The 26,478-nt window shown below is 47.9% G+C and overlaps 2 protein-coding genes across 4 annotated transcripts in view; one reads left to right on the top strand and one right to left on the bottom strand.

Annotated features, from left to right (window-relative positions):
* dpf3 (D4, zinc and double PHD fingers, family 3) overlaps positions 1-6,499 on the bottom strand; it is a 57,989-nt gene extending 51,490 nt beyond the window's left edge. The window contains exon 1 of the mRNA XM_038984801.1: positions 6,451-6,499. Within this exon, the coding sequence (XP_038840729.1) occupies positions 6,451-6,482 (32 nt within the window). The 5' untranslated portion in view covers positions 6,483-6,499. The remainder of the gene's footprint in view (positions 1-6,450) is intronic.
* An 816-nt stretch (positions 6,500-7,315) lies between these two features.
* On the top strand, positions 7,316-26,184 carry LOC120039366 (DDB1- and CUL4-associated factor 4-like). Of its 3 annotated transcripts, none has more exons than XM_038984792.1 (14): positions 7,316-7,334; positions 7,612-7,726; positions 8,209-8,312; positions 8,481-8,638; positions 9,234-9,316; positions 9,394-9,496; positions 9,925-10,068; positions 10,318-10,367; positions 10,687-10,766; positions 11,195-11,287; positions 11,909-12,006; positions 12,740-12,916; positions 13,048-13,162; positions 24,855-26,184. In XM_038984792.1, the coding sequence occupies exons 2-14, from the start codon at positions 7,623-7,625 to the stop codon at positions 25,091-25,093; spliced, it is 1,548 nt and encodes a 515-aa protein (XP_038840720.1). In that variant the 5' UTR covers positions 7,316-7,334; positions 7,612-7,622; the 3' UTR covers positions 25,094-26,184. The 3 variants fall into 3 exon arrangements, with proteins under 3 accessions (XP_038840720.1, XP_038840722.1, XP_038840723.1); XM_038984794.1 differs by having other exon boundaries at positions 7,615-7,726; positions 24,855-26,173; XM_038984795.1 differs by lacking the exons at positions 7,316-7,334; positions 7,612-7,726; positions 8,209-8,312; positions 9,234-9,316 and having other exon boundaries at positions 8,540-8,638; positions 24,855-26,179.
* The last annotated feature ends 294 nt before the right edge of the window (positions 26,185-26,478 follow it).

Genomic DNA, 26,478 nt, shown 5'->3' with positions numbered 1-26,478 from the left:
ATTGTCTCTGACTATTGTTTCTGTATGATCTTCTTTTATTGTGTTGCATTGTGGGAAAGGGGAGGGGGTCTATGTAGGCTTCAAATGCAATGTTTCCCTTTGCTGACATGTTGCCTGCTCTCTTTCAAAGACACATCGTTGAATCCCCCCCAAAAAAGACTTGCTAAGGTAAAATAAAATAAATCAAATGAATAAATAAAGATGAATAATATTTAGAACATCCACAATTCAGAAGAATGATGTGAATGGTTTATTCTGAGATGCCAGATGACGTGTCATGATGATGCCATATGCTGACTAAATGTTAATTTGACGTGAGACAGCAGCACTAGCAGGTATGCTGTTATCTTCCTGTTGTTAACGATGTGACTTAACAGGTACACCATCTTGAGACTTTCTGTTATTTGTGTTTCCCAGACAGGCTCAACACTGAGGCGTCCTGTAATTAAAATGGTAATAACTGAACTCACTTTGTCAGAGAATAGTCTTATTCACTGATAATACTATAGTAATAACTAACTTCAAATTTAATCACCGTCTTAAAAACGCTAATAGCATAATATATTAAAGTATCCAGTAGGGCTGGGAATTTCCAGGGACCATATGGTATTATCACCATAGTGAGGGACCTCACACTTTCTCTCTCTCTCTCGCTCTCTCTCTCGCCCTCTTGCTCTCTCTCTCCCCATTTTGTCCATCTCCTAAGTATGAATTTAAGTATATATATGCATCCAGTCTTCTTAAGCCTATGCTCTTTGTTATTTAAAAATGGTTTTGTTTTATGCAGAGAGCAGGAGACAAGCCATGGACATTGAACTTCTCACTGTCCCAAACCTCTTATCAACAGAACAGGGGATGTTGTTACGAGCTAAGTGCAAAACCCGACACCTCTCATAGAAACACAATGGTCAGATAGGAACCACATTAAACCCAAGATGGCGAGGGAGAGCGACAAGCAGTCCCCTGCACCTCTCTGGGTTAAATGGATTAAATTGCAGAAGACATAATTGTCCAACTGACTATGTATCCCCTTTTCCCTTGACAAGGCCTGGCACAAAGAGGATATATTTGAATATGTGATTCATATCTATGTAAAACTAGACTCTCTCCATCCCTGTGATACAATGCATTGCAGACAAAAGGTATTTTCTTTCATGCTTTAACTGAATTTCCTATGGAGAAGTCTTCTGAAATGGTAGATAACACCATAGAAAAATAATGTAGTTTGGGGCAGGTAGAATTTAGCCTGGCTATAAAACAGACAGAATATAGTCTGGGCCAGGTAGAATTTAGCCTGGCTATAAAACAGAATATAGTCTGGGCCAGGTAGAATTTAGCCTGGCTATAAAACAGAATATAGTCTGGGCCAGGTAGAATTTAGCCTGGCTATAAAACAGAATATAGTCTGGGCCAGGTAGAATTTAGCCTGGCTATAAAACAGAATATAGTCTGGGCCAGGTAGAATTTGCCTGGCTATAAAACAGACAGAATATAGTCTGGGCCAGGTAGAATTTAGCCTGGCTATAAAACAGACAGAATATAGTCTGGGCCAGGTAGAATTTAGCCTGGCTATAAAACAGACAGAATATAGTCTGGGCCAGGTAGAATTTAGCCTGGCTTTAAAACAGATAGAATATAGTCTGGGCCAGGTGGAATTTAGCCTGGCTATAAAACAGACAGAATATAGTCTGGGCCAGGTAGAATTTAGCCTGGCTATAAAACAGACAGAATATAGTCTGGGCCAGGTAGAATTTAGCCTGGCTTTAAAACAGACAGAATATAGTCTGGGCCAGGTAGAATTTAGCCTCGCTATAAAAAAGACAGAATATAGTCTGGGCCAGGTTGAATTTAGCCTGGCTATAAAACAGACAGAATATAGTCTGGGCCAGGTAGAATTTAGCCTGGCTATAAAACAGACAGAATATAGTCTGGGCCAGGTAGAATTTAGCCTGGCTATAAAACAGACAGAATATAGTCTGGGCCAGGTAGAATTTAGCCTGGCTATAAAACAGACAGAATATAGTCTGGGCCAGGTAGAATTTAGCCTGGCTATAAAACAGACAGAATATAGTCTGGGCCAGGTAGAATTTAGCCTGGCTATAAAACAGAATATAGTCTGGGCCAGGTAGAATTTAGCCTGGCTATAAAACAGAATATAGTCTGGGCCAGGTAGAATTTAGCCTGGCTATAAAACAGACAGAATATAGTCTGGGCCAGGTAGAATTTAGCCTGGCTATAAAACAGAATATAGTCTGGGCCAGGTAGAATTTAGCCTGGCTATAAAACAGAATATAGTCTGGGCCAGGTAGAATTTAGCCTGGCTATAAAACAGAATATAGTCTGGGCCAGGTAGAATTTAGCCTGGCTATAAAACAGAATATAGTCTGGGCCAGGTAGAATTTAGCCTGGCTATAAAACAGAATATAGTCTGGGCCAGGTAGAATTTAGCCTGGCTATAAAACAGAATATAGTCTGGGCCAGGTAGAATTTAGCCTGGCTATAAAACAGACAGAATATAGTCTGGGCCAGGTAGAATTTAGCCTGGCTATAAAACAGAATATAGTCTGGGCCAGGTAGAATTTAGCCTGGCTATAAAACAGAATATAGTCTGGGCCAGGTAGAATTTAGCCTGGCTATAAAACAGAATATAGTCTGGGCCAGGTAGAATTTAGCCTGGCTATAAAACAGAATATAGTCTGGGCCAGGTAGAATTTAGCCTGGATATAAAACAGAATATAGTCTGGGCCAGGTAGAATTTAGCCTGGCTATAAAACAGACAGAATATAGTCTGGGCCAGGTAGAATTTAGCCTGGCTATAAAACAGAATATAGTCTGGGCCAGGTAGAATTTAGCCTGGCTATAAAACAGAATATAGTCTGGGCCAGGTAGAATTTAGCCTGGCTATAAAACAGAATATAGTCTGGGCCAGGTAGAATTTAGCCTGGCTATAAAACAGAATATAGTCTGGGCCAGGTAGAATTTAGCCTGGCTATAAAACAGAATATAGTCTGGGCCAGGTAGAATTTAGCCTGGCAATAAAACAAAGTGCTGCATTCACTATTGTTCATTTGACTTCACACTGGTTCAACCAGGAACGTAGCCAAGTGACTAAGAACAGTATCTATAGTGAAAACAACAGTATATCTATGGTGAAAACAACATTATCTATGGATATCGTTTTTAGTAGTCAATTGGCAAGACAGCATCTTGTGTGTAACTGCATGCATATCTCAGCCCATGCACCATCGGGACACAAAACACGTTGACCGCACTGTCTGTTTGGTTGCTTTGCTTGGCTGTCAGTGAAGGACCATCTGTTAGACCAAACAATGGAGCTGACCAGGAATGCAGCCTGTTCTTCTGACTACCACTCCAACAATAGGCTGTGTCATAACACTGTGCCAGACCCCTTCGCTACATTCCACAGCAAATGTGGGTAAATATGTCCTGATAGTCTAGCGTGTCTAGGAGGCAAAGAGTCTGCATGTGTCCCAAATGGTACACTATTCCCTATGTAGTGCACTATTTCTGAACAGATCCCTGGTTAAAATGTGTGCACTACACACAGGGAATATGGTTCCATGTGGGACGGAGACATACAGCCGGTCTGTGAATAGAATCACATCACTTCTCACAGACAGATGGGAGAATGCTGCAAGGCTTTTACACAGAAACAAGGTTGTTATCACCAACATCCAGGCAGCAGGCAGCAGTGACTACAGGAGGGCAGCAGTGACTACAGGAGAGCAGCAGTGACTACAGGAGGGCAGCAGTGACTACAGGAGAGCAGTAGTGACTACAGGAGGGCAGCAGTGACTACAGGAGAGCAGTAGTGACTACAGGAGAGCAGTAGTGACTACAGGAGAGCAGTAGTGACTACAGGAGAGCAGTAGTGACTACAGGAGGGCAGCAGTGACTACAGGAGAGCAGTAGTGACTACAGGAGAGCAGTAGTGACTACAGGAGAGCAGCAGTGACTACAGGAGAGCAGTAGTGACTACAGGAGAGCAGCAGTGACTACAGGAGAGCAGTAGTGACTACAGGAGGGCAGCAGTGACTACAGGAGAGCAGTAGTGACTACAGGAGAGCAGTAGTGACTACAGGAGAGCAGTAGTGACTACAGGAGAGCAGTAGTGACTACAGGAGAGCAGTAGTGACTACAGGAGAGCAGCAGTGACTACAGGAGAGCAGCAGTGACTACAGGAGGGCAGCAGTGACTACAGGAGAGCAGTAGTGACTACAGGAGAGCAGCAGTGACTACAGGAGAGCAGCAGTGACTACAGGAGAGCAGCAGTGACTACAGGAGAGCAGCAGTGACTACAGGAGAGCAGCAGTGACTACAGGAGAGCAGCAGTGACTACAGGAGGGCAGCAGTGACTACAGGAGAGCAGCAGTGACTACAGGAGAGCAGCAGTGACTACAGGAGGGCAGCAGTGACTACAGGAGAGCAGTAGTGACTACAGGAGAGCAGCAGTGACTACAGGAGAGCAGCAGTGACTACAGGAGAGCAGCAGTGACTACAGGAGAGCAGCAGTGACTACAGGAGAGCAGCAGTGACTACAGGAGAGCAGCAGTGACTACAGGAGAGCAGCAGTGACTACAGGAGAGCAGCAGTGACTACAGGAGAGCAGCAGTGACTACAGGAGAGCAGCAGTGACTACAGGAGAGCAGCAGTGACTACAGGAGAGCAGCAGTGACTACAGGAGAGCAATAGTGACTACAGGAGAGCAGCAGTGACTACAGGAGAGCAGCAGTGACTACAGGAGAGCAGTAGTGACTACAGGAGAGCAGCAGTGACTACAGGAGAGCAGCAGTGACTACAGGAGAGCAGCAGTGACTACAGGAGAGCAGCAGTGACTACAGGAGAGCAGTAGTGACTACAGGAGAGCAGCAGTGACTACAGGAGAGCAGCAGTGACTACAGGAGAGCAGTAGTGACTACAGGAGAGCAGTAGTGACTACAGGAGAGCAGTAGTGACTACAGGAGAGCAGCAATGACTACAGGAGAGCAGTAGTGACTACAGGAGAGCAGCAGTGACTACAGGAGAGCAGCAGTGACTACAGGAGAGCAGTAGTGACTACAGGAGAGCAGTAATGACTACATGAGAGCAGCAGTGACTACAGGAGAGCCATAGTGACTACGTGAGAGCAGCAGTGACTACAGGAGAGCAGTAGTGACTACATGAGTGCAGTAGTGACTACAGCAGTGACTACAGGAGAGCAGTAGTGACTACATGAGAGCAGCAGTGACTACAGGAGAGCCATAGTGACTACGTGAGAGCAGCAGTGACTACAGGAGAACAGTAGTGACTACATGAGAGCAGCAGTGACTACGTGAGAGCAGCAGTGACTACAGGAGAGCAGCAGTGACTACAGGAGAGCAGTAGTGACTACATGAGAGCAGCAGTGACTACAGGAGAACAGCAGTGACTACAGGAGAGCAGCAGTGACTACAGGAGAGCAGCAGTGACTACAGGAGAGCAGCAGTGACTACAGGAGAGCAGCAGTGACTACAGGAGAGCAGTAGTGACTACAGAAGTCAGGAGGTACATTGACTTGTTGCTTCATTTCAAAAGCAGACAGACAAAACACATACAGCTCCTAGAGATGTGTTCCATGCTCAAAAACAGTGTTGACACTATTGAGACGCATAGACTTGTTATTTATCACATTAGATTAGACCACTAGTTCTATGAGCCGATCCCAGTAAAGCGATTCCTGATGGTAAACAGTTTTCCCTTCACGGACACGGCTCCTGTGCGCTCAGCCTGATCGGACCTTTTGCTCCCGAAATCTGTCGCAGACAGTAAAAAGCAATCCCATGCATAGGCTACTCAAATGATAGCCCATCATCACTTGGTACTCCGTGTGTTTTTTTACTGTGAAAATAATCCCACATTATAAATACTGAATATACATTATCCTAATGTTGGCTATTGATGAGAGAGCGCACAAAAGAAGCGCTGGTTAGTTGACGTGAATTCCAAGTAATAAAACGGACCTGAACAATGGAAGTAGCCTATATCTATATCTGTTAACAAACACTTATCCCGGTGTTCTTAGGCTATTAATGTAGCAGAATATCTAACAACTTTTGTAAAAGAAGTCCATACACAATTGACTTGTCCACGCAGCGTAAATCGGAGTGCAGAACATTGTTTCATGCGCATATAAATATATTTTCTTAAAAGCGTTCTCATGACTACATGCTTTATGCTCCGAATCCATTCGTGTAGAGACTAATACATACAAATAAAACGATAAATTTTGTCCTAACTTATAATTGTTTCAATACACGTTATGATATGTTTACAAACATCATATAAAATCCGCTATTCCATTATTCCACTCAATTTGTTGTGCATTTCTCCTGTATTGAATGCAACCTTTGCATCCAAGCAAATGCGGGTTTTTTTCGGGGAAAAGAATATAGCATTTTAAAGATTACTTACGATTTGAGAGGATTCTGAATGACAGTCGCCATTTTGCTGCGAAACTGTAACCCAATACTCTAAATCTCGGAGCTGTTTGGGACCCCTATGAAGAAAACAACCAATAAGGTTCTAGGCGCCCCGCTCCTTAACCAATACAATGATAGTATCCAGAGATCGGGCGTGGCTTATGAGAAAACTGTCAAAAGCGTTTCATAAAGACGATAAGCTTGATACAGTAGCTAGAGTACAACTTCATATTAATCTGTGATGTTGCACACATATGCACATCGTCACCGTTCACTAGCAAGTATAAATCCATTGCGTAGTGTGGGTATATAACCCGGTGTACGAAAGAGATATTCCAAGGAGTGGCTGCATTTCCGAGCAGGGAAAATAAAAACATGGTCAGTTGTCCCTACTGTGTTCCTTTGTGCCTGTCGCAAACCGACCATCTTTTATTTTCTCAACATATTAAAAACTCTTCTTCCTTCAGTGGCATTTAAGCAAAAAACAAATAGAATGGTATTAGAAGAATGATATGATCCTGTGCAGTAGTGCAGTAAAATACAATAACATGGGGCAGATTTTGGTTTGATTCATATTATAGAAGCATTAATCAAACATGAAGGTTTGTTTACACAAGAAATGCATTACAAAGCAATGCTCTATCCATAACCTAAACCAATCACAACGTCTTTATCACTACAGACGACAGTCATCTCTGATACAATGTTACAATGAGAAATATGATTAAAGTTACATTTCGTTAGAGGAAACGATAGTGATTGATAGCACAAGCAGCCAATAGTGAAGCCGCAAAGAGGGCCACTATTGTGAGCGATAACCCAATGAGGGTTAGGGGCGGGTGTTAAATTGGTCACGTGGGTGCAACGTTGTAGCAGGTAAAGTGAACTTTGTGTCAAGCTCCTATGTTCAATAATATATTTGATCAACGTCGTGTCCTCTAATTACTACACGAATAACCCCATTTCATTTTAAATATGATAATGATTCAAATTGTCTACGTACCACGTGTCTGTATTTAAGGGGATTTTGTTAGCAAGCGAAATGGATAGCCGAATTAGCTAACTTGCTAGCTAGCTACAAAGTACACAACACAGAAGCAAGCGAGTGACAAACTTCGTGTTGATGTTTACTGTCCGTCATTTGTGTCCATAGCAGTAGCAGGGATGAAGAAAGGGAATTGGCGTGACAGGGGCAGGGACCGAAGGCGACTCGGTTACCGCTCTGACTGGCAAAGGGACAACGCAAGGCACAGAACACAGGAACAAAGGTAGGATGGTGACAACGTCTCTCACGACCACAGGTTAGTTGGCCCGAGTTATGTGTAAACTACCTTATTTACAGTTCGTTTACTTGATCTATCAAATGCTGAGGGCGTTCTTGGGCCATTAATCTTAATTCAGTGTATGTTATATGATCTGAATGACATGTATTCCTAAACTCTTGTTATAATCCTGCCCGTGTGTTGTTTTACCTGTGTAATGGTGGTATTGGGCTCCAGAGTGGTGCAGCGGTCTAAGGCACTGCATCTCTGTGCTAGAGGCGTCACTACAGACCCTGGTTCGAGTCCAGGCTGTATCACAACTGGCCGTGATTGGGAGTCCCATAGGGCGGCGCACAATTGTCCCAGCGTCGCCCGGGTTAGGGTTTTGGCCTCTGTTTCTAGGCCGTCGTTGTAAATAATAATTAGTTGTTAACTGACTTGCCTAGTTAAATAAAGGTTAAAAAAACAAACTCCTCTCTGGTCCCCAGGTATGGCAGTAGTGAAGCAGGCCCCTCCTACAGAGACAGGACCCCAGAGAGTAGGCCTATTTCTAATAGTGCAGCCTCCTCCTCCTCCTCCTCTGCTGCTCCAGGTCAGTTACACACAGACACCTTTCTTACATGGCTGTAGAATGACTACTTATAAATCAGTGCAGTCCCAAGTGTGTCACTGCACACACACCCCACTGCATGTACAAGGACAATACAGACTCCACGTCTTTACCGTCCACGTGTACCTTGTCCTGTCCTTCCATCTCCAGAGCTGCCGGGGTTCTACTTTGACGCTGAGAAGAACCGTTACTTCCGGCTGCTGCCGGGCCACAACAACTGTAACCCTCTGACCAGAGGGCTGCTGCAGGAGAGAGAGCAGGAGAAACACAGGGCCAGGATGATCACTGAGGACGAGAGGCCCAGGAAGGTACTACTACAGACTGGGGAACGTTTGATGCTGGATTCAGGGGCTTTTTGGTGCCCTGTTGAATTTAAAAAATGTTTTGTCATTTGTTTCTTGTCGTGGATAGATGACGTCTCTCCTTCCCTCATTGAAAACGACAGCAGCTCTGAAGGGCTTTTCTAGTGTGTTCTGTTTGTCCCTCCAGAAAGCACCAAGAGCAGGCCTGAACTCAGCTCTGAAGGGCTTTTCTAGTGTGTTCTGTTTGTCCCTCCAGAAAGCACCAAGAACAGGCCTGAACTCAGCTCTGAAGGGCTTTTCTAGTGTGTTCTGTTTCTCCCTCCAGAAAGCACCAAGAGCAGGCCTGAACTCAGCTCTGAAGGGCTTTTCTAGTGTGTTCTGTTTGTCCCTCCAGAAAGCACCAAGAGCAGGCCTGAACTCAGCTCTGAAGGGCTTTTCTAGTGTGTTCTGTTTCTCCCTCCAGAAAGCACCAAGAGCAGGCCTGAACTCAGCTCTGAAGGGCTTTTCTAGTGTGTTCTGTTTCTCCCTCCAGAAAGCACCGAGAGCAGGCCTGAACTCAGCTCTGAAGGGCTTTTCTAGTGTGTTTTGTTTCTCCCTCCAGAAAGCACCAAGAGCAGGCCTGAACTCAGCTCTGCTGCTGCAGAAAAGACACCTGGGTCTGCTGCCTGGGAACTCTTACAGTAGGTACGGTATCAAAAGGACACACATACACACACGTACATACGTACGTTATTGTGTCCCTTATGATTGTGTGTGCCCAGGCTGATCCATGAGATGAAGGTGAGTGGGATGAGACGTCACAGACTGGAGGTCCAGAGCTCTGACAGCAGCAGTCCCAACACAGACAACTTTAGACTCATAGTGGTGAGTTACGCACGCACACACACACACACACACACACACACACACACACACACACACGCTTTCTCTCTCTCGTGCACTTTCTATTGACTTTTAAGAAAAATGTTGGCAATGATAGGAAGAAGTTTACACCAGTCTAATTGTCCTCTTCTTTTCTCTCTTCCTCCTCTCTCTCTTCCGCTCATTACCTCCTCTCCTCCTCCTCCTCTCTCTCATCCCCTCCTCTCCTCCTCCCCTCATTTCCTCCTCTCCTCCTCCTCTCTCCCCTCATTTCCTCCTCTCCTCCTCCTCTCTCTCATCCCCTCCTCTCCTCCTCCTCTCTCTCTCTCCTCCCCTCATTTCTTCCTCTCTTCCTCCTCCTATCTCTCCTCCCCTCATTTCTTCCTCTCTCCTCTCTCTCCCTCTTCCCCACACCTCCTCTTCTCACTCAGGGTGACTCTGCATGTGAGCGAGTGTTCACGGTTAACGACGTGTCTCACGGAGGCTGCAAGTACGGCATCATGAACTTCAGAGGCTGCAGCAGGGGCTCCCTGTCTGTCGAGATGTGTGACAACCTCTACTTTACAAATAGAAAGGTGGGAAGGAGAGAGAGGGCTGAGGATAACCTCTACCAACAGAAAGGTGACAGAGGGAGGGAGGGACGGAGGGAAGGGTTAGGAGCTGGGGAGAGAGGACTGGGAATGAAGGCTAGTTTTGGATTTGGCCATTAGAATCATGCTGGATGGTAGGAATATCTACCCAGGCATCTTGAACACCTATATGCTAACCTATGTTGTCTGTTACACCTGTTCAGTACCTGTGTTATATACATGTCTGTGTTTCAGGTGAACTCTATCTGCTGGGCCTCCGTCACCCACTCTGACTCACACGTCCTGTATCCTTCTGACACAGCAGACTGGGATGCTACTCAATGTGGTTTATGACCCTGCATCCTTAGCGGAGTTGCCAACAACCCGGATGCTTCCGGTTTTACCAGGATACGGCTAAATAAACCTTCCTTCTCCACCGAAAGCCAGATGTGGGAACTCCGCTCAGGTGTTTCTTTTAGGCCTGCTATGTTAGGTTCATGACCCTGTCTAGTCACTCTAGTTTGTTCCGACGGGGTCAAAGGTCCCCTCGGCATGTTCAGACCGTTGTCAGTAGCTGTACTTAGAGAGGTGTTGAGCTAGTGTTTTCTTGACTCCAGTGTTCAGCCTGTGTCTGGTGGGCATGGCAGAGACTCCTGGCTGTGTCAGTTTACTACCAGCCTCGCTCTTCAGCAACTCCAACCCAGGTAACCCCTTTTCCATGTGCTTCTCTCAGAACACACTTTTATTTTCATGACATTTTATTGTAGACTATAATGTTCATATATTTCATGCTGAGCACATTCGTAATTTCACTCTCCTTCTCTCCTCTCTCTCCTCCTCTCATTCTCTCTCCTCTCCTTCTTCTCTGTCCTCTCTCTCTCTCCTTCTCTCTCCTCATCCTCTCCTCCTCCTCTCTCTCTCTCTCTCTCTCTTCTCCTCCTCCTCTCTCTCTCTCTCCTCCTCCTCCTCCTCCTCTCCTCATCCTCCTCCTCTCTCTCTCCTCCTCTCTCTCTCTCTCTCTCTCTCTCCTCCTCCTCTCTCTCTCTCTCTCCTCCTCCTCTCTCTCTCTCTCTCTCATCCTCTCCTCCTCCTCCTCCTCCTCCTCCTCTCTCTCTCTCCTCCTCCTCTCCAGACCAGCCGGGGATGCTGTGTAGCTTTAAGATCTCTACAGCCTGGTCCTGTGCCTGGTGTCTCAACCCTCAGGCCGACAAAACATTTAGCACTGGTTAGTTGGATGCCTTCCATCATCTTTACCAATTGATGAGCATTTTACACTCTACAATGTTAGTGATACTGTAGCAAGCGATGCCTTTCAGTTCACCATTTTATACAATGTTCCTACATGAAACATCTCACTGAAACTTGCCTGTTCATTAATAATAACAGATCATTTAATGACAATAACATTATGTTCTTTTTACTGTTCCTTTTATACACACACACATATATATATATATATATACCTGTCTTTTCTCTTAATAACACTGCCCTGGTGGCCATTTTGAAAAGCACCATTTGAGTGACCGTTTCCCTGTCTGTCTCCTGTGGCCGTTTCCCTGCCTGTCTCCCGTGGCCGTTTCCCTGCCTGTCTCCCGTGGCCGTTTCCCTGCCTGTCTCCCGTGGCCGTTTCCCTGCCTGTCTCCCGTGGCCGTTTCCCTGCCTGTCTCCCGTGGCCGTTTCCCTGCCTGTCTCCCGTGGCCGTTTCCCTGCCTGTCTCCCGTGGCCGTTTCCCTGCCTGTCTCCCGTGGCCGTTTCCCTGCCTGTCTCCCGTGGCCGTTTCCCTGCCTGTCTCCCGTGGCCGTTTCCCTGCCTGTCTCCTGTGGTCTTTGTGTTCGTCTGTTGCCAGGTCTGTCTCGCAGGGTGATAGTGACGGACGCAGTGACGGGCAGGAGACAGACGTATGGCATCGGCAGTGATGTGTTGGCACAGCAGTTTGCCCTCAGGGTGAGTTAGTTGTGCCATGGCATTCACTTAGACTCATTGTCACAAAAAGTGTAACCAACACTGGTGAGAGGCTGATATTTCTGAAGTGTGTCTGTGTGAGAGATGAACAGATGGAGGGGCGCTTCTCAAACTTCTTTATTATTGACCTTTAGAGTTTTTAACAGCTCATTCCCCTGTCCCTCCCTCATTCCCCTGTCCCTCCCTCATTCCCCTGTCCCTCCCTCATTCCCCTGTCCCTCCCTCATTCCCCTGTCCCTCCCTCATTCCCCTGTCCCTCCCTCATTCCCCTGTCCCTCCCTCATTCCCCTGTCCCTCCCTCATTCCCCTGTCCCTCCCTCATTCCCCTGTCCCTCCCTCATTCCCCTGTCCCTCCCTCATTCCCCTGTCCCTCCCTCATTCCCCTGTCCCTCCCTCATTCCCCTGTCCCTCCCTCATTCCCCTGTCCCTCCCTCATTCCCCTGTCCCTCCCTCATTCCCCTGTCCCTCCCTCATTCCCCTGTCCCTCCCTCATTCCCCTGTCCCTCCCTCATTCCCCTGTCCCTCCCTCATTCCCTCTCCCTCCCTCATTCCCCTCTCCCTCCCTCATTCCCCTCTCCCTCCCTCATTCCCCTCTCTCATTCTCCTCTCTCTCTCTCCCTCTCTCATTCTCCTCTCTCTCTCTCCCTCTCTCATTCTCCTCTCCCTCTCTCATTCCCCTCTCCCTCTCTCATTCCCTCATTCCCCCTCCATCCAGGCTCCGGTCCTGTTTAATGGCTGTAGGTCAGGAGAGATCTTCAGTATCGACCTGCGTCAGAAAGGCAGACGGGACCACAGCTGGAAGGCCTGCAGGTTCTACCAGGACTCTGCTATCACCTCCGTACGAATACTACAGGATGAGAACTACCTACTGGCCGCGGACATGATTGGAGAGGTGGGACACACACACACACACACACACACACACACACACACACACACACACACACACACACACACACAGACGTGGTAAAGTTAGCCTTCTCCAACTCTGTTTTACCTGTGTGTTGATATGTCTCACTGCAGATCAAGCTGTGGGATGTACGAGTAACAAAACCAGTGCAGAAGTACGAGGGTCATCATAACCAACACGCCTACTTACCCCTCCACGTCAACGAACCTGAGGGACTGCTGATGGCTGGTAGGTTACAGGACCTTACTGCTGATGGCTGGTAGGTTACAGGACCTTACTGCTGATGGCTAGTAGGTTACAGGGCCTTACTGATGGCTGGTAGGTTACAGGACCTTACTGATGGCTGGTAGGTTACAGGACCTTACTGATGATGGCTGGTAGGTTACAGGACCTTACTGATGATGGATGGTAGGTTACAGGACCTTACTGATGGCTGGTAGGTTACAGGACCTTACTGATGGCTGGTAGGTTACAGGACCTTACTGCTGATGGCTGGTAGGTTACAGGACCTTACTGCTGATGGCTGGTAGGTTACAGGGCCTTACTGATGGCTGGTAGGTTACAGGACCTTACTGATGGCTGGTAGGTTACAGGACCTTACTGATGGCTGGTAGGTTACAGGACCTTACTGATGGCTGGTAGGTTACAGGACCTTACTGCTGATGGCTGGTAGGTTACAGGGCCTTACTGCTGGTAGGTTACAGGACCTTACTGCTGATGGCTGGTAGGTTACAGGACCTTACTGCTGATGGCTGGTAGGTTACAGGACCTTACTGATGATGGCTGGTAGGTTACAGGACCTTACTGCTGATGGCTGGTAGGTTATAGGACCTTACTGCTGATTGCTGGTAGGTTACAGGACCTTACTGATGATGGCTGGTAGGTTACAGGACCTTACTGATGATGGCTGGTAGGTTACAGGACCTTACTGATGGCTGGTAGGTTACAGGACCTTACTGATGGCTGGTAGGTTACAGGACCTTACTGATGGCTGGTAGGTTACAGGGCCTTACTGATGGCTGGTAGGTTACAGGGCCTTACTGCTGGTAGGTTACAGGACCTTACTGATGATGGCTGGTAGGTTACAGGGCCTTACTGCTGGTAGGTTACAGGACCTTACTGCTGATGGCTGGTAGGTTACAGGACCTTACTGCTGGTAGGTTACAGGACCTTACTGCTGATGGCTGGTAGGTTACAAGGCCTTACTGCTGATTGCTGGTAGGTTACAGGACCTTACTGCTGATGGCTGGTAGGTTACAGGACCTTACTGATGGCTGGTAGGTTACAGGACCTTACTGATGGCTGGTAGGTTACAGGACCTTACTGATGATGGCTGGTAGGTTACAGGACCTTACTGCTGATGGCTGGTAGGTTACAGGACCTTACTGATGGCTGGTAGGTTACAGGACCTTACTGCTGATGGCTGGTAGGTTACAGGACCTTACTGATGATGGCTGGTAGGTTACAGGGCCTTACTGATGGCTGGTAGGTTACAGGACCTTAGTGATGGCTGGTAGGTTACAGGGCCTTACTGATGATGGCTGGTAGGTTACAGGACCTTACTGCTGATGGCTGGTAGGTTACAGGACCTTACTGATGATGGCTGGTAGGTTACAGGACCTTACTGATGGCTGGTAGGTTACAGGGCCTTACTGCTGGTAGGTTACAGGGCCTTACTGCTGATGGCTGGTAGGTTACAGGGCCTTACTGAGGATGGCTGGTAGGTTACAGGGCCTTACTGATGATGGCTGGTAGGTTACAGGACCTTACTGAGGATGGCTGGTAGGTTACAGGGCCTTACTGAGGATGGCTGGTAGGTTACAGGGCCTTACTGAGGATGGCTGGTAGGTTACAGGACCTTACTGATGATGGCTGGTAGGTTACAGGACCTTACTGCTGATGGCTGGTAGGTTACAGGACCTTACTGATGATGGCTGGTAGGTTACAGGACCTTACTGATGATGGCTGGTAGGTTACAGGACCTTACTGCTGATTGCTGGTAGGTTACAGGAACTTACTGATGATGGCTGGTAGGTTACAGGACCTTACTGATGGCTGGTAGGTTACAGGACCTTACTGATGGCTGGTAGGTTACAGGACCTTACTGATGATGGCTGGTAGGTTACAGGACCTTACTGCTGATGGCTGGTAGGTTACAGGACCTTACTGATGGCTGGTAGGTTACAGGACCTTACTGCTGATGGCTGGTAGGTTACAGGACCTTACTGATGATGGCTGGTAGGTTACAGGGCCTTACTGATGGCTGGTAGGTTACAGGACCTTAGTGATGGCTGGTAGGTTACAGGGCCTTACTGATGATGGCTGGTAGGTTACAGGACCTTACTGCTGATGGCTGGTAGGTTACAGGACCTTACTGATGATGGCTGGTAGGTTACAGGACCTTACTGATGGCTGGTAGGTTACAGGGCCTTACTGCTGGTAGGTTACAGGGCCTTACTGATGATGGATGGTAGGTTACAGGGCCTTACTGAGGATGGCTGGTAGGTTACAGGGCCTTACTGATGATGGCTGGTAGGTTACAGGACCTTACTGAGGATGGCTGGTAGGTTACAGGGCCTTACTGAGGATGGCTGGTAGGTTACAGGGCCTTACTGAGGATGGCTGGTAGGTTACAGGACCTTACTGATGATGGCTGGTAGGTTACAGGACCTTACTGCTGATGGCTGGTAGGTTACAGGACCTTACTGATGATGGCTGGTAGGTTACAGGACCTTACTCAAGTTTCAATCAATCAAGTTTATTTTATATAGCCCTTCGTACATCAGCTAATATCTCGAAGTGCTGTACAGAAACCCAGCCTAAAACCCCAAACAGCAAACAATGCAGGTGTAGAAGCACGGTGGCTAGGAAAAACTCCCTAGAAAGGCCAAAACCTAGGAAGAAACCTAGAGAGGAACCAGGCTATGAGGGGTGGCCAGTCCTCTTCTGGCTGTGCCGGGTGGAGATTATAACAGAACTATGCCAAGATGTTCAAAATGTTCATAAGTGACAAGCATGGTCAAATAATAATCATGAATAATTTTCAGTTGGCTTTTCATAGCCGATCATTAAGAGTTGAAAGCAGCAGGTCTGGGACAGGTAGGGGTTCCATAACCGCAGGCAGAACAGTTGAAACTGGAACAGCAGCAAGGCCAGGTGGACTGGGGACAGCAAGGAGTCATCATGCCCGGTTTGCCGTGACGTATGGTCCTAGGGCTCAGGTTCTCAGAGAGAGAGAAAGAAAGAGAGAACGAGAGAATTAGAGAGAGCATACTTAAATTCACACAGTACACTGGATAAGACAGGAGAAGTACTCCAGGTATAACCAACTGACCCTAGCCCCCCGACACATAAACTACTGCAGCATAAATACTGGAGGCTGAGACAGGAGCGGTCAGGAGACACTGTGGCCCCATCCGAAGATACCCCCGGACAGGGCCAAACAGGAAGGATATAACCCCACCCACTTTGCCAAAGCACAGCCCCCGCACCACTAGAGGGATATCTTCAACCACCAACTTACAATCCTGAGACAAGGCCAAGTATAGCCCACAAAGATCTCCACCACAGCACAAACCAAGGGGGGGCGCCAACCCAGACAGGAAGATCACGTCAGTAACTCAACCCACTCAAGTGACGTACCCCTCCTAGGGACGGCATGAAAGAGCACCAGTAAGCCAGTGACTCAGCCCCTGTAATAGGGTTAGAGGTAGAGAATCCCAGTGGAGGGGAACCGGCCAGGCAGAGACAGCAAGGGCGGTTCGTTGCTCCAGAGCTTTTCCGTTCACCTTCACACTCCTGGGCCAGACTACACTCAATCATATGACCTACTGAAGAGATAAGTCTTCAGTAAAGACTTAAAGGTTGAGACCGAGTCTGCGTCTCTCACATGGGTAGGCAGACCGTTCCATAAAAATGGAGATCTATAGGAGAAAGCCCTGCCTCCCGCTGTTTGCTTAGAAATTCTAGGGACAATTAGGAGGCCTGCGTCTTGTGACCGTAGCATACGTGTAGGTATGTACGGCAGGACCAACTCGGAAAGATAGGTAGGAGCAAGCCCATGTAACGCTTTATAGGTTAACAGTAAAACTTTGAAATCAGCCCTTGCCTTAACAGGAAGCCAGTGTAGGGAAGCTAGCACTGGAGTAATATGATCAAATTTCTTGGTTCTAGTCAGGATTCTAGCAGCCGTATTTAGCACTAACTGAAGTTTATTTAGTGCTTTATCCGGGTAGCCGGAAAGTAGAGCATTGCAGTAGTCTAACCTAGAAGTAACAAATGCATGGATTAATTTTTCTGCATCATTTTTGGACAGAACATTTCTGATTTTTGCAATGTTACGTAGATGGAAAAAAGCTGTCCTTGAAACAGTCTTGATATGTTCGTCAAAAGAGAGATCAGGGTCAAGAGTAACGCCGAGGTCCTTCACAGTTTTATTTGAGACGACTTTACAACCATCAAGATTAATTGTCAGATTTAACAGAAGATCTCTTTGTTTCTTAATGATGATGGCTGGTAGGTTACAGGACCTTACTGGTGGCTGGTAGGTTACAGGACCTTACTGATGGCTGGTAGGTTACAGGACCTTACTGATGGCTGGTAGGTTACAGGACCTTACTGATGGCTGGTAGGTTACAGGACCTTACTGATGGCTGGTAGGTTACAGGACCTTACTGATGGCTGGTAGGTTACAGGACCTTACTGATGGCTGGTAGGTTACAGGACCTTACTGATGGCTGGTAGGTTACAGGACCTTACTGATGATGGCTGGTAGGTTACAGGACCTTACTGATGGCTGGTAGGTTACAGGACCTTACTGCTGATGGCTGGTAGGTTACAGGGCCTTACTGCTGGTAGGTTACAGGACCTTACTGCTAATGGCTGGTAGGTTACAGGACCTTACTGCTGATGGCTGGTAGGTTACAGGACCTTACTGCTGGCTGGTAGGTTACAGGACCTTACTGCTGGCTGGTAGGTTACAGGACCTTACTGCTAATGGCTGGTACGTTACAGGACCTTACTGCTAATGGCTGGTAGGTTACAGGACCTTACTGCTGATGGCTGGTAAGTTACAGGACCTTACTGCTGATGGCTGGTAGGTTACAGGACCTTACTGATGATGGCTGGTAGGTTACAGGACCTTACTGATGATGGCTGGTAGGTTACAGGACCTTACTGCTGATGGCTGGTAGGTTACAGGGCCTTACTGCTGATGGCTGGTAGGTTACAGGACCTTACTGCTAATGGCTGGTAGGTTACAGGGCCTTACTGATGGCTGGTAGGTTACAGGACCTTACTGATGATGGCTGGTAGGTTACAGGACCTTACTACTGATGGCTGGTAGGTTACAGGACCTTACTGCTGATGGCTGGTAGGTTACAGGACCTTACTGCTGATGGCTGGTAGGTTACAGGACCTTACTGCTGATGGCTGGTAGGTTACAGGACCTTACTGCTGATGGCTGGTAGGTTACAGGACCTTACTGCTGATGGCTGGTAGGTTACAGGACCTTACTGATGGCTGGTAGGTTACAGGACCTTACTGATGGCTGGTAGGTTACAGGGCCTTACTGATGGCTGGTAGGTTACAGGACCTTACTGATGGCTGGTAGGTTACAGGACCTTACTGCTGATGGCTGGTAGGTTACAGGACCTTACTGCTGATGGCTGGTAGGTTACAGGACCTTACTGCTGATGGCTGGTAGGTTACAGGACCTTACTGCTGATGGCTGGTAGGTTACAGGACCTTACTGCTGGTAGGTTACAGGACCTTACTGCTGATGGCTGGTAGGTTACAGGACCTTACTGCTGATGGCTGGTAGGTTACAGGACCTTACTGCTGATGGCTGGTAGGTTACAGGACCTTACTGCTGATTGCTGGTAGGTTACAGGACCTTACTGATGGCTGGTAGGTTACAGGACCTTACTGCTGATGGCTGGTATGTTACAGGACCTTACTGATGGCTGGTAGGTTACAGGACCTTACTGCTGATGGCTGGTAGGTTACAGGACCTTACTGCTGATGGCTGGTAGGTTACAGGACCTTACTGCTGGTAGGTTACAGGACCTTACTGCTGATGGCTGGTAGGTTACAGGACCTTACTGCTGATGGCTGGTAGGTTACAGGACCTTACTGCTGATGGCTGGTAGGTTACAGGACCTTACTGCTGATTGCTGGTAGGTTACAGGACCTTACTGATGGCTGGTAGGTTACAGGACCTTACTAATGGCTGGTAAGTTACAGGACCTTACTGCTGATGGCTGGTAGGTTACAGGACCTTACTGCTGATGGCTGGTAGGTTACAGGACCTTACTGCTGATGGCTGGTAGGTTACAGGACCTTACTGCTGATGGCTGGTAGGTTACAGGACCTTACTGCTGATGGCTGGTAGGTTACAGGACCTTACTGCTGATGGCTGGTAGGTTACAGGACCTTACTGCTGATGGCTGGTAGGTTACAGGACCTTACTGCTGATGGCTGGTAGGTTACAGGACCTTACTGCCGATGGCTGGTAGGTTACAGGACCTTACTGCTGATGGCTGGTAGGTTACAGGACCTTACTGCTGGTAGGTTACAGGACCTTACTGATGGCTGGTAGGTTACAGGACCTTACTGCTGATGGCTGGTAGGTTATAGGACCTTACTGATGGCTGGTAGGTTACAGGACCTTACTGCTGATGGCTGGTAGGTTACAGGACCTTACTGCTGATGGCTGGTAGGTTACAGGACCTTACTGCTGATGGCTGGTAGGTTACAGGACCTTACTGCTGATGGCTGGTAGGTTACAGGACCTTACTGCTGGTAGGTTACAGGACCTTACTGCTGATGGCTGGTAGGTTACAGGACCTTACTGCTGATGGCTGGTAGGTTACAGGACCTTACTGCTGATGGCTGGTAGGTTACAGGACCTTACTACTGATTGCTGGTAGGTTACAGGACCTTACTGATGGCTGGTAGGTTACAGGACCTTACTGATGGCTGGTAGGTTACAGGACCTTACTGCTGATGGCTGGTAGGTTACAGGACCTTACTGCTGATGGCTGGTAGGTTACAGGACCTTACTGCTGATGGCTGGTAGGTTACAGGACCTTACTGCTGATGGCTGGTAGGTTACAGGACCTTACTGATGGCTGGTAGGTTACAGGACCTTACTGCTGATGGCTGGTAGGTTACAGGACCTTACTGCTGATGGCTGGTAGGTTACAGGACCTTACTGATGATGGCTGGTAGGTTACAGGGCCTTACTGATGATGGCTGGTAGGTTACAGGACCTTACTGATGATGGCTGGTAGGTTACAGGACCTTACTGCTGGTAGGTTACAGGACCTTACTGCTGATGGCTGGTAGGTTACAGGACCTTACTGCTGGTAGGTTACAGGACCTTACTGCTGATGGCTGGTAGGTTACAGGGCCTTACTGCTGGTAGGTTACAGGACCTTACTGATGGCTGGTAGGTTACAGGGCCTTACTGATGGCTGGTAGGTTACAGGGCCTTACTGATGGCTGGTAGGTTACAGGGCCTTACTGATGGCTGGTAGGTTACAGGACCTTACTGATGGCTGGTAGGTTACAGGACCTTACTGATGATGGCTGGTAGGTTACAGGACCTTACTGATGATGGCTGGTAGGTTACAGGACCTTACTGATGGCTGGTAGGTTACAGGACCTTACTGCTGATGGCTGGTAGGTTACAGGACCTTACTGCTGATGGCTGGTAGGTTACAGGACCTTACTGCTGATGGCTGGTAGGTTACAGGACCTTACTGATGATGGCTGGTAGGTTACAGGACCTTACTGCTGGTAGGTTACAGGACCTTACTGCTGGTAGGTTACAGGACCTTACTGCTGATGGCTGGTAGGTTACAGGACCTTACTGCTGATGGCTGGTAGGTTACAGGACCTTACTGATGATGGCTGGTAGGTTACAGGACCTTACTGATGATGGCTGGTAGGTTACAGGACCTTACTGCTGGTAGGTTACAGGACCTTACTGCTGGTAGGTTACAGGACCTTACTGATGATGGCTGGTAGGTTACAGGACCTTACTGATGATGGCTGGTAGGTTACAGGACCTTACTGATGATGGCTGGTAGGTTACAGGACCTTACTGCTGATGGCTGGTAGGTTACAGGACCTTACTGCTGGTAGGTTACAGGACCTTACTGATGATGGCTGGTAGGTTACAGGACCTTACTGATGATGGCTGGTAGGTTACAGGACCTTACTGCTGGTAGGTTACAGGACCTTACTGATGATGGCTGGTAGGTTACAGGACCTTACTGATGATGGCTGGTAGGTTACAGGACCTTACTGATGATGGCTGGTAGGTTACAGGACCTTACTGATGATGGCTGGTAGGTTACAGGACCTTACTGCTGATGGCTGGTAGGTTACAGGACCTTACTGATGATGGCTGGTAGGTTACAGGACCTTACTGCTGGTAGGTTACAGGGCCTTACTGCTGATGGCTGGTAGGTTACAGGACCTTACTGCTGGTAGGTTACAGGACCTTACTGCTGGTAGGTTACAGGACCTTACTGCTGATGGCTGGTAGGTTACAGGACCTTACTGCTGGTAGGTTACAGGACCTTACTGCTGATGGCTGGTAGGTTACAGGACCTTACTGCTGATGGCTGGTAGGTTACAGGACCTTACTGCTGGTAGGTTACAGGACCTTACTGCTGATGGCTGGTAGGTTACAGGACCTTACTGATGATGGCTGGTAGGTTACAGGACCTTACTGATGATGGCTGGTAGGTTACAGGACCTTACTGATGATGGCTGGTAGGTTACAGGACCTTACTGCTGATGGCTGGTAGGTTACAGGACCTTACTGATGATGGCTGGTAGGTTACAGGACCTTACTGCTGGTAGGTTACAGGACCTTACTGCTGGTAGGTTACAGGACCTTACTGCTGATGGCTGGTAGGTTACAGGACCTTACTGCTGGTAGGTTACAGGACCTTACTGCTGATGGCTGGTAGGTTACAGGACCTTACTGCTGGTAGGTTACAGGACCTTACTGCTGATGGCTGGTAGGTTACAGGACCTTACTGCTGGTAGGTTACAGGACCTTACTGCTGATGGCTGGTAGGTTACAGGACCTTACTGCTGATGGCTGGTAGGTTACAGGGCCTTACTGATGATGGCTGGTAGGTTACAGGACCTTACTGCTGATGGCTGGTAGGTTACAGGACCTTACTGCTGGTAGGTTACAGGGCCTTACTGCTGATGGCTGGTAGGTTACAGGACCTTACTGCTGGTAGGTTACAGGACCTTACTGCTGATGGCTGGTAGGTTACAGGACCTTACTGCTGGTAGGTTACAGGGCCTTACTGCTGATGGCTGGTAGGTTACAGGGCCTTACTGCTGGTAGGTTACAGGACCTTACTGCTGATGGCTGGTAGGTTACAGGGCCTTACTGCTGGTAGGTTACAGGGCCTTACTGCTGATGGCTGGTAGGTTACAGGACCTTACTGCTGGTAGGTTACAGGACCTTACTGCTGATGGCTGGTAGGTTACAGGACCTTACTGCTGGTAGGTTACAGGGCCTTACTGCTGATGGCTGGTAGGTTACAGGGCCTTACTGCTGGTAGGTTACAGGACCTTACTGCTGATGGCTGGTAGGTTACAGGACCTTACTGCTGGTAGGTTACAGGACCTTACTGCTGATGGCTGGTAGGTTACAGGACCTTACTGCTGGTAGGTTACAGGGCCTTACTGCTGATGGCTGGTAGGTTACAGGGCCTTACTGCTGGTAGGTTACAGGGCCTTACTGCTGGTAGGTTACAGGGCCTTACTGCTGGTAGGTTACAGGACCTTACTGCTGGTAGGTTACAGGGCCTTACTGCTGGTAGGTTACAGGGCCTTACTGCTGGTAGGTTACAGGACCTTACTGCTGGTAGGTTACAGGACCTTACTGCTGGTAGGTTACAGGGCCTTACTGCTGGTAGGTTACAGGACCTTTCTACTGATGGCTGGTAGGTTACAGGGCCTTACTGCTGGTAGGTTACAGGGCCTTACTGCTGATGGCTGGTAGGTTACAGGGCCTTACTGCTGGTAGGTTACAGGACCTTACTACTGATGGCTGGTAGGTTACAGGACCTTACTGCTGGTAGGTTACAGGGCCTTACTGCTGATGGCTGGTAGGTTACAGGGCCTTACTGCTGGTAGGTTACAGGACCTTACTGCTGATGGCTGGTAGGTTACAGGACCTTACTGATGGCTGGTAGGTTACAGGACCTTACTACTGATGGATGGTAGGTTACAGGACCTTACTGATGGCTGGTAGGTTACAGGACCTTACTACTGATGGCTGGTAGGTTACAGGGCCTTACTGCTGGTAGGTTACAGGACCTTACTGATGATGGCTGGTAGGTTACAGGACCTTACTGATGATGGCTGGTAGGTTACAGGGCCTTACTGCTGGTAGGTTACAGGGCCTTACTGCTGATGGCTGGTAGGTTACAGGGCCTTACTGCTGGTAGGTTACAGGACCTTACTGCTGATGGCTGGTAGGTTACAGGACCTTACTGCTGGTAGGTTACAGGACCTTACTGCTGGTAGGTTACAGGACCTTACTGCTGGTAGGTTACAGGACCTTACTGCTGATGGCTGGTAGGTTACAGGGCCTTAATGCTGATGGCTGGTAGGTTACAGGACCTTACTGCTGATGGCTGGTAGGTTACAGGACCTTACTGCTGATGGCTGGTAGGTTACAGGGCTTAACTTCTCTTCAAGAGTGATGCAAATTCAGGTTACTACTTTTTGATTACTTCAACTTCGTAAATACTCCAAGGAAGGGAATGCACTAACTTTAAGTCTCTCTGGATACTTGTCGTCAAAGGCACTCAACTTGTACTGCACTGACTCGGATGACAGATGATTGGTTAAAAGAAATGGATAATAAGATGAGTTAGATTTCAGTGCAGCCTGTGATGTTATTGATCCTAAATTGTCATTGAAGAAACTCACTTGCTATGGCTTTACATTACCTGGTTGGAGAGAGTTATTTATCCAATGGAAGCTTCTCTAACATCAGGATATGTACAGTGCGGTGTCCCTCAGGGCAGTTACCTTGGACCGTTCCTCTTCTCTATTTTTACAAATGATTTGCCACTGGTCACACAAGGTACAATGACTATGTATGCAGATGATTCAACACTTTTACATGTCAGCACCTCAAAGCCAGTGAGCTCACTGCCATTCTAAATAAGGAGTTACAGTCATTATCAGAATGGCTGATTCATAATAAACTGGTCTTTATAAATACATCTACAACTAAAATCATTGTATTTGTTTCACAACAGAGCAGCACATCCTGCCCTTCACTCTACATACATAACTAACATCAACATACATAACATCAACAACATTACAAGCCAGTCTTTCCTGGTTTGACGGTTGACGAACTGCTCCTCTCAAGAGTTTTTATGAGGAATATTACTGTGATGATAAATTCCAGATTTCAGATGTTAGCTCAGACACCCAACAAGACATGCCACCAGGGGTCTCTTCGCAGTCTCCCAAGTCCAAAACGAATTCACGGCAATGCACAGTATTGTAAAGAGCCATGATCGCATGGATCTCCTATCTCCAATTACTCAAGCAAACAGCAAAATGACCTTTAAACAACGGATTAAAAAACATCTCATGGAACAGCAGCGACTGTCAGGGGACACACGGTATTGTGTTGTTGTATTTTAAAATGTGTGCGACTGTCCTGGTCTATCAGTGTTTTGTTACTTGTCTTTTTTTATATATTTATTTGTGGACCCCAGGAAGAGTAGCTGATGCTTCTGCAAAAGCTAATGAGGATCCAAATAAACATTTAAGAAAAGTGCCTGCTAAATTACTGAAATGTACATGTCAAATTAAATGAGAAAAGAATGATAAGTATCTTTCCATTTGTCTTCTCCAGTGGGTCAGGACTGCTACACCCGTCTGTGGTCTCTGGCGGACGGCCAGCTCCTGAGGACCATCCCATCTCCCCACCCTGCTGGGAAGGACATGATCCCCAGCGTGGTCTTCTCCTCCCAGCTAGGAGGCAGCAGAGGCCTGCCTGGTCTCCTCATGGCTGTCAGGCACGATCTGTACTACTTCCCTTATAACAGTGACTACCAGGAGGGAGGAGGGGTAGTAGCAGAGGTAGCCTGCTAGGGGAGGGCTTGGCTGAGGCAGCCTGCTAGGGGAGGGCTTGGCTGAGGCAGCCTGCTAGGGGAGGGCTTGACTGAGGCAGCCTGCTAGGGGAGGGCTTGACTGAGGCAGCCTGCTAGGGGAGGGCTTGACTGAGGCAGCCTGCTAGGGGAGGGCTTGGCTGAGGCAGCCTGCTAGGGGAGGGCTTGGCTGAGGCAGCCTGCTAGGGGAGGGCTTGGCTGAGGCAGCCTGCTAGGGGAGGGCTTGACTGAGGCAGCCTGCTAGGGGAGGGCTTGACTGGACCTTGGTTAAAAGGGGTAGTAGTCAGGGGCTCACTACTCTTCTGTTCCTGTTGACCACCAGTCTGAAAGGACTGGAAGAGAAGAAGGAAAATGGACAAAGAACCTTTCTTTGCAAAGTAACTGGAACGAAGGAGACTCTTACTGCCTAAAGTTATCAGCCTGGAGATTCAAGACTTCAAGTGGAGAGTTGGGTCTGACCGTAGAGCTGCGGAGTGGAGAGTTGGGTCTGACCGTAGAGCTGCGGAGTGGAGAGTTGGGTCTGACCGTAGAGCTGCGGAGTGGAGAGTTGGGTCTGACCGTAGAGCTGCGGAGTGGAGAGTTGGGTCTGACCGTAGAGCTGCGGAGTGGAGAGTTGGGTCTGACCGTAGAGCTGCGGAGTGGAGAGTTGGGTCTGACCGTAGAGCTGCGGAGTGGAGAGTTGGGTCTGACCGTAGAGCTGCGGAGTGGAGAGTTGGGTCTGACCGTAGAGCTGCGGAGTGGAGAGTTGGGTCTGACCGTAGAGCTGCGGAGTGGAGAGTTGGGTCTGACCGTAGAGCTGCAGATGGACTGCTGGATCATGGATCCAGGACTATATTTGTCTACCAGTGAACCCTGAATTATGTCCACAGAAACTGCAATTCATCAACTGGCCAGTGAGTTTATTATTGAAGGTGTTGTTTTTTGTCTTTATAATAACGGTAATTATTAATCCGAAACAGATTTCAATAATGATGTAAAGTTTATACGATTCAAAACATTGTATTTTATCCATGGTGATTGAATGGGTGTCTTGGAATTATTAAAAAATAGCATTGTCAACAGACCTCCACATAACCAATCTGCTTTTTTTATGATAACACACACACTGAGGTTCAGCTTGTTCTATAACCACACCCTGAGGTTGTCAAGTTTATTACGTAAGCACACATGGTACATTAAAACAGACAAATGGTTCTGATCTTCAGTCTATCTTAAGCAGTGTTCTTCTATATGAGATGAATCATGATATCTGTTCTAGAACTTTACAGCTGATTCCATGGTTACTCTGCACCTACCCCGTACTTTTCAGCCTGGGACCTAAATCTGTTTTGCCAACTCCTATTGTACATATAAGAGTTGTCAAAACAG

Source organism: Salvelinus namaycush, unplaced genomic scaffold, assembly GCF_016432855.1.
Source record: "Salvelinus namaycush isolate Seneca unplaced genomic scaffold, SaNama_1.0 Scaffold267, whole genome shotgun sequence".
Lineage (NCBI taxonomy): Eukaryota > Metazoa > Chordata > Actinopteri > Salmoniformes > Salmonidae > Salvelinus > Salvelinus namaycush.
The sequence above is the reverse complement of the archived record's forward strand: the minus strand, read 5'-3'. Positions and strand labels throughout refer to the sequence as shown.

Bases quoted from the DNA above. Each gene is read 5' to 3' on its own strand.
- LOC120039366 (XM_038984792.1), top strand. From the start codon at position 7,623: ATGAAGAAAGGGAATTGGCGTGACAGGGGCAGGGACCGAAGGCGACTC. The intron at 10,069-10,317 runs GTGGGAAGGAGA...TCTGTGTTTCAG, and splicing joins TCTACTTTACAAATAGAAAG to GTGAACTCTATCTGCTGGGC. The intron at 10,767-11,194 runs GTAACCCCTTTT...CCTCCTCTCCAG, and splicing joins CTTCAGCAACTCCAACCCAG to ACCAGCCGGGGATGCTGTGT.